Below are 8,669 nucleotides of genomic sequence, written 5' to 3' on the forward strand. Positions count from 1 at the left end.
TCATTAAGCCAAATATGCCAAGTTTTTTTTTTTTTTTTTAATTGGCTAAGTGGTCCTTGATTTGAAAGAAAAAATGTTTGAGAAACAAGTTTAGCCATAATAGTGAATGCTCACAAATTGGGCCTATGTGATAGGGTTCAGTGTCAACATTGTTAACCTCAAATTGAGAAGCACAAAACAAATATTTGGAGTATAATTATGAACTGGGCTACATTATTTAATTCAATTCAATTTTACTTTTAACATAAAAAATATGCAAGAAGCATAATGCATATTGAATGCTTTATACAATAAAGTTATTTACAGCACTGCCTTCCATCCATAATGCAGTAGTCCTATGCCTAGATGTCACCCACCCACCCACATTTTTTTAACTGATTGGCTGGGACAATATATTGATGCATTTTGAATCGAGAAATTATTCTGGATCGATTCCAATTTTTCTGAATGCATTTCGATTCTCTCTCGAATCGATTCTTAGTTTAGTTTTTAACAGCAGATGCCACTGCGTGATTTATATGCCTTACACACACCACTTGAACCTACTATAAAATAATAATTAATAAAGTTCGAAAAGGTTGAAGCGAAGTACAAGGGTGTTTGCAGTGGGGCATTTACATTAATCTCACGTCATTAAAGCAATATATCAATTACATACTCAGACTCAGCAGAACGCACGAGCGCTCTTCGTCGTGAGAATTTGAGTGTTCGGTTAAAAACTAGCCTAGAGCGCCATCTGCAAAAACTAAGCTCAGAATCAATTCGCAACGCATTCGGAAAATATTTAAATTTTCATGGCAGAAACCATGATCCACTTACTAAACATAATCCATTGCGAATTGTTATTAAATGAACTTACGTTTCGCCAGATTGCCCTTCATCCAAGCCCTCGAAATACCCGCGCTCATATTACTAGTACAGAATCAGAATCAATCACCAAAAGAATCCCTTCGGTTCAGACATGCTGTCAGTCAGTTGGCTTCACGCTGAATCGCGCATGCGCAGTATCATCAGTTCATCGGTTCTCAATTCGGACGTGTCCGACAGAAACGATTCTCGGTTGAGTGTACTGATGATCCGAAAACCGATGCAACCGGTTCCTGACTCAAGAACGAGAATCGCTCTAACCAGCACGTGCTGCAGTTCAGTGCCATCAGCTGCTCTACTCGTGTAGTGTTCATGTTCTGTTTACTACAAACTCAATTTGTGAATGTCATCATTAACTATAAATACAGTACAGATATCTCATAAATCATCCCTTATTCCTATTAAACATAAGAGTCTTTAGAGTCTTAATTATTGTCCAACTTCCCTGAAAACCCATTTGGCCTATACATTATATACAATATACAGATTGGAAACATTAATTTAAAAAAAATAAAAAAATTAAATAAAATATAGTTATTTTATCACACTTTCCGATGTTTAACAAAATACTTACAACATTACACGCATGCGCAATATCATCAGTTCATCGGTTCTCAATTCGGACGCGTCCGACAGAAACGATTCTCGGTTGAGTGTACTGGTGATCCGAAAACCGAAGCAACCGGTTCTTGACTCGAGAACGAGAATCAGCTCATCGGTTCTCAAATCGGACGCGTCCGACAGAAACGATTCTCGGTTGAGTGTACTGGTGATCCGAAAACCGATGCAACCGGTTCTTGACTCGAGAACGAGAACTGCTCCAGCAGTGGGCGTGTTTGTTCATTATCTGGCTCAGCTCGGTGTTCATCTTCAGTTCGGTCTTCACAGCATTTCATTCAGTGTACTGTTTGAGTAAATGGATTACCCCGGGATGGTTTATTCTGACTCAGAGGGAGTGTCAGTCACGTTAAAAAAGTTAACAACTTAAGTAATTTGTGGATTTATGCTTATCGGAGACGTGAACCGTTTCAAACGATTCAGTTCGATTTGGTGAACTGGTTCAACCGGTTCACTAAGAAGAACCGGTTAAATTGAACGATTCGTTCACGAATCGGCCATCACTACTAAGATCCCACATGAAATTTAAGACATTCATATGGAAAATTCCAGGATTCAAGACATTTTAAGACCTTAAAAATCGAAAATTGAATTTAAGACATTTCAAGACTTTTTAAGGACCCGCGGGGACCCTGTAGTCCTCCTGTAGCGAATCCATGTCTTTTTTAAGAAAAATATCCATATTTCAAAAGTAAGAAACCCTTTTCTATCACTTCCGCCAACTCTCATGTGCAGAATCCATTCCAGCGGATGATTTTTCTTACAGAAACACATGCATTCACTACAGGAGGCCTTTATAGGAGGGTGAGTAAAACACAGTCTAATTTTCATTTTTGGGTGAACTAACCCTTTAAGGAAAACACTCCGACATTGTGGTATAACCAGAGCCACCTGGAAAACATAGCTGGAAGAAAACAAAACAGGAGAATTTTAAATTGCATGGAGGGAATGTACAATACCATTCATTCTCTTCTATATAGAGGAATAAACTTGTCAAATCATCAAAATCAACAACATAAATGTTAAACCCTATGCCATCTAAGCTACTAAAAGAGGTACTTCCAGAAGTCATAGATCCTCTTCTGAATATTATTAATCCGTCAATGTCATTAGGATATGTCCCAATATAATTTCTACTGGCTGTTATTAAGCCTCTCATTAAAAAAACTTGATCCTAGAGAGTTAGTTATAGTATTTACAGACCAACCTCAAATCTCCCTTTTCTCTCAAAAATAAAATAAAAGGCAGTATCCTCTCAGCTATGTTCCATCTTAGGAAGAAATTGTATCTGTTAGGATTTCCAGTCAGGATTTAGATTGTTTCATCGTACTGAGACTGCTCTTACCATAGTTTGACACTATCGACCACAACATTCTTTTGAGTAGATTACAAAATTATGTTGGCATTAGTGGAATTGCATTGGCATGGTAAAAATCTTACTTATCTGACCGTTATTACTTCATTGCAGTGAATGTAGGGGTACCATACTGCTCACAAGTACAGTATGGAGTACCACAAGACAAGTACTTGGACCACTGCTTTTCACACTTTACATGTTACCTTGGGAGATATCATCAGAAAACATGGTGTTAGCTTTTACTGTCATACTGTTGATACTCAGCTCTGTTTGTTTGTGGCCCAATGAAACATACCGATTCACAAAACTAATGGAATGCATAGTTGATATTTTCCTGTTTGACACTGTAATTTGACACAACCTGTATTGTATAACGTACTAGTGAATCACTGACTATGGCCAGCTTAATAATTTAAGTGTCAATATTAAATAGTACTATTAGAGAAAATGTGTTTGTTTTAGTTTGTTAAAAGGTCTATGGTGCTAAAATAAATAAGAAATGCTGGTATTTCCTTAAGAATAAGAAGTGCACTTAATTTGCATTGAAGGTGCAGTTGTAGTGTACATAAAATGATATTTGTAAAAATTGTACTTAAAAAATAAATCACTGAAATAAAAGGCCATTTAAGTTTATTTAGAAATAGTACACCTTATTTAGAGATAGTACACCATGACTAAGTATCTTAACACAAAAATGTTTACATTAATATATATGTGCTAAATTGCAAAAGCTAAACCATAAGCATGTCAGTACATTCAGCATTACACTACAGACAAATTTTAAAGATAATAAAAGTAATTTTGAAATTACATATAAAGATATATTGAAGTCTTACTAAATTTCATCAAAATCCTTGCCTTTAAGACAGTGATGATGGAACGATCTCCCTTATGTGTCTGATCTTCACATCCGGGCTGTTGAGAGAGGATCTAATTGAATTACCCAAATGGAAGTGGTATTTGGATGTGCTTGCTCTCTGAGTAAATGAGCGGGCCTCATTATTTCTCAAGAGGATGGTCTTTGTGGTGCTCATGCATAAAGGTACATGTCCTGAGTATGCACTTCACTGACTCAAAGCTGCGTTCTACAGCAGAGTGATGTCCATGCACACTTCCGGTCCTCTCACTATCAACACTAATCTGGAAAAAGATAATGAATTACTGGACTGAATTACTGAAGTGTAAAGGTTTGACATAAACTTAATGTACAATGAAAATATAGGCATCATGACTAAATGACAAAAATGCATACTTTCCATTTTTCAAATCAAATTAAAATCAGCATATTAGAATGCCTTTCATGTGTCACTAAATCTGTAGTTATTGCTGAATTACATTTTTTAATTATTCACATAAAAAGCTTTTGTTTTAATAAGAGGAAAACTGGCCCCCTGACTAAGCCTGGTTTCTCACAAGGTTTTTTTTTTTTTTTATCCTTTTCTGTCACTGATGGAGTTTTGGTTCCTTGCCGCTGTCGACTTTGGCTTTTTTTAGTTGAGAAAACAATTTCTGGCAACATTGCTGACTTGACGGCACAGACACTATTTGAAGAGAACTGAACTGGGCTGGATGATGACGTCACTGAATCAACATTGAACTGACTTTAAGTGAAAAACTGTTTTTAATTGTCCTCTTGCATTATCAGCACACATTTTTCCTGTTTAACTCTGTAAAGCTGCTTTGACAGTCTGTGTTGAATAAAGTACTGTATAAATAAAGGTATGCACATTGCTTAATAAATTACATTCATTATTGATGTTGACGTGATGATGTGTTGTGTCCGTTATTTATTTACTTTTGTTTATTTAGCCATTGTTTTATTTGTAATATTTATTTTAAAAATATTCAAAACTACTACTTGCAGTTTTGATTTAAAAAAAATTCAGCTTGCCTATATCTGTTTCACAAAGAACTAGAGATTAAGCCTGTGTGGATAATAAATGACATGCGATAATGATGTTGGTAAGGTGGTGATGTGTTGTTGTGGTCCAGGGTGGTTGTGGGGGAAGGGACAAAGTTGAATGGCCCAATGGGCCTCCCACCGCTTGTCCTTACTAGAGAGGGGAAAAGAGTGTGGGCGTTGTTGGGTGTTGTAGTTCTATTGCTAAACTAAAGTGTGCATTTATTAAAACTGGCCCCCGGTTTACAAAAAAATAAACATATTTACTTGTATGTCAGAGTATATTGACAGAGCTTGTCTTAATCTTTTCGCATACTCATAGGGGATAACAAGAATTTATTTTCCATCTATAAGCGAAAAAGAACTACAAGTTCCAAATTCTTCCTATATGTCTGCGCATGCGCAGAAGGCACGGACGTGTGGCTCTGATAGCCATGAATGGGGTGGTGGAGACGCGGGTTTGTGGATTTTACCCAAGTGCTAAAATTAATGTTTGCACCTTAATGGAGTTATTTTTATCGTAGCTTTCAACACAGATACACTCGACTGTTTTAAATGCTTCACGCGAGACAATCTCGTCAGGCGTAACGGTTATTTTGTTGTCATCATTGCTCGAAGCAAATCACGGCTCCGTTTGTTTCCTCCTGTTAAAAATGCCGAGGAACAACAAGACCTCGCTGATCCAGAAGATAGCGAGCCAGGCTTCTGCGACCTTCACAAACTGCTCCACATCTGCCGTTGGAGATAATAAGACATTTTCAGAGCAGCAGGCAGAGTTGGTCACCCTGCTGTCCGATATCAGGGCTGCGGATCTGAAGATTGCGCCACCGGAGAAAGTCTCCATATCCTCCCTCCAGTCCTCAGCAGTCCCTCCAGTCACATACATGCACATCTGTGAGACTGATGTCTTCAGCATGGGAGTGTTTCTGTTGAAGTCCGGGGCTTCCATCCCTCTACATGACCATCCCGGGATGAATGGCATGCTGAAGGTCCTGTATGGCAAGGTCAATATAAGGTGTTATGACAAGCTGGATAAAGCTGTTGGTGCTGAGAGTGACACTGAGAGGCAGTTTGATCCACCGCTGATGCCTTTCCAGGGAGATGATGTGAGGAGAGCTGTGCTCAGGTCCTCCGTACATTTTTCTGATCAGAGTCCCCCCTGCATTTTGACCCCTGTCAAAGACAACCTTCATGAGATTGATGCAGTGGACGGGCCAGCTGCGTTTCTTGATATACTGGCACCACCGTATGATCCTGACAATGGGAGAGATTGTCACTACTACAGAGTTTTACAAACTGCTGGCAAAAAGTCAGAGCAGAGCAGTGGAGATGAAACCTGGCTTTTAGAGATCCCCCAGCCTGACGATTTCTGGTGTGGGGGCGAGCCATACCCCGGTCCTGAAGTTTCGGTGTAGAGAGATGCACACTGGAATTGCCCACAAACCGTCCATATTCTAATACCCATGCATAATAATTAGTTTTGTTTTTGTTTGTTTTTCTTGGGACTTGAAATGTCCATTCCAAACCTATGTGCATCAATTTGTGGCCTTGCTTGTGAATAATGAATGTATACATGCTTGAAAGGCATTTACTCTTGTATAAGTTCACACTATAAATCTATATTAAATACTTGTTTAATTTATTTAAAGAGAAACCTATACAAACACTAGTTCCTATGTTCTGTTTATATTTTTACATTTATAGTACAATTAAAATGTTTATAATCATTTTTCAATTCGACTTTGTCTTGTATTTAAAGAAAAAAAATATTTTTGTGCATCATGTGCAAGGTTATTCAATTATTCACTTAAAGGGTTAGTTCATCGAAAAATCAAAATTATGTCATTAATAACTCACCCTCATGTCGTTCCAAACCCGTAAGACCTCTGTTTATCTTAGGAACACAGTTTAAGATATTTTAGATTTAGGCCGAGAGCTCTCAGTCCCTCCATTGAAGCTGTGTGTACGGTATACTGTCCATGTCCAGAAAGGTAAGAAAAACATCATCAAAGTAGTCCATGTGACATCAGAGGGTCAGTTAGAATTTTTTTGAAGCATCGAAAATACATGTTGGTCCAAAATTAGCAAAAACTACGACTTTATTCAGCATTGTCTTCTCTTCTGTGTCTGTTGTGAGAGAGAGTTCAAATCAAAGCAGTTTGTGATCAACAAATCATTTGATGTAACCGGATCTTTTTGAACCAGTTCACCAAATCGAACTGAATTGTTTTAAACGGTTCGCATCTCCAATACCCATTAATCCACAAATTACTTAAGCTGTTATCTTTTTTTAACGTGGCTGACACTCCCTCTGAGTTCAAGCAAACCAATATCCCGGAGTAATATTGACTTAATATATAAACTGCTGTGAAGAGAGAACTGAAGATGAACACCGAGCCAGATAATAACGAACGATTGACTCGATCTCAAGTCAAGAACCGTTTCTGTCAGACTGCGCATGTGTGATTCAGAGTGAAGCAGACTGACACACCGAGCGTATGAACCAAACTTATTCTTTTGGTGATTAATTCTGAACTGGTTCTGTGCTAATGTTATGAGCGCGGGTAAACCGAAGTCATGGATGAAGGGCAATAATTGCCAATGACGCAATTACGTCGAGCACAAAAGAACCGGTGAACCGTTTTCTTCAACCAGTTTTTGAATCGAACTGTCCGAAAGAACTACTGGTGATCTGAAAACCGATGAGTCAATCTTCGTTCATTATCTTGCTCTGTGTTCATCTTCAGTTCTCTCTTCACAGCAGTTCAGTCAGTGTACTGTTTGAGTAAATTAATTACTCCGGGATATTGGTTTGTTTTAACTCCGAGGGAGTGTCAGCCACATTAAAAAAGTTAACAGCTTAAGTCATTTGTGGATTAATGAGTATTTGAGACGCAAACCATTTAAGACTATTCAGTTCGATTTGGTGAACTGGTTCAAGAAGATCCGGTTACATCTAATGATTCATTCACAAACCGGATATCACTACACTGCAGAGTTTTGAACTCTCTCACAACAGACACGGAAGAGAAGACAATGCTGAATAAAGTTGTAGTTTTTGCTATTTATGGACCAAAATATATTTTCCATGCTTCAAAAAATTCTAACTGACCCTCAGATGTCACATGGACTACTTTGATTAAGTTTTTCTTACCTTTCTGGACATTGGACAGTATACTGTACACACAGCTTCAATGGAGGGACTGAGAGCTCTCGGCCTAAATCTAAAATATCTTAAACTGTGTTCTGAAGATGAACGGAGGTCTCATGGGTTTGGAAACGACATGAGGGCGAGTCATTAATGACATAATTTTGATTTTTCGATGAACTAACCCTTTAATGCGTTTTCGTTGTTTTATTTTTTGGGACTCATAGATCAGTTTAGTTTGTATTTATTCATTCCAACTTCTAGAAGTATAAGATACACACACACACATATATATATATATATATATATATATATATATATATATATATGTGTGTGTGTGTGTGTGTGTGTGTGTGTGTGTGTGTGTGTGTGTGTGTGTGTGTATATATATATATATATATATATATATATATATATATATATACATATATATATATATAAAGAATATATCATAACTTAAAGTATACATTTTATAATAAAATATTCAATTTGAATATAAATATGTTAGAATATAAGTTAATAAATCTATAAAAAAAAAATGATGTTCTAATATTAGATAAATATAAGGTATTTTTTATTTTTGTAGCTTCTTTTATATGTTTTTAACACTTTTTGCCACAGGTTATTATTATTATTATTATTATTTATTGATTTTTTGCTTGATTTAATGATTTACCCTTCATAGCAGTTGTGATCTGCTGCATATGAGAAAAATTAAGTTAGTCGAAGAAAGTGGAGAGCTTAAAACTCTTATCTTGTCTTTAATGTGTGGATATTTT

The 8,669-nt window shown here is 36.9% G+C and overlaps 1 protein-coding gene across 1 annotated transcript; it reads left to right on the forward strand.

Moving 5' to 3' along the window:
• Positions 1-5,150: 5,150 nt before the first annotated feature.
• On the forward strand, positions 5,151-6,477 carry LOC128012901 (2-aminoethanethiol dioxygenase-like). Its single transcript, XM_052595483.1, has one exon. It carries the CDS (start codon positions 5,396-5,398, stop codon positions 6,155-6,157), a length of 762 nt encoding a protein of 253 aa, XP_052451443.1. The 5' UTR covers positions 5,151-5,395; the 3' UTR covers positions 6,158-6,477.
• The last annotated feature ends 2,192 nt before the right edge of the window (positions 6,478-8,669 follow it).

The sequence above is a fragment of the Carassius gibelio genome, chromosome B24 (genome assembly GCF_023724105.1).
Source record: "Carassius gibelio isolate Cgi1373 ecotype wild population from Czech Republic chromosome B24, carGib1.2-hapl.c, whole genome shotgun sequence".
Lineage (NCBI taxonomy): Eukaryota > Metazoa > Chordata > Actinopteri > Cypriniformes > Cyprinidae > Carassius > Carassius gibelio.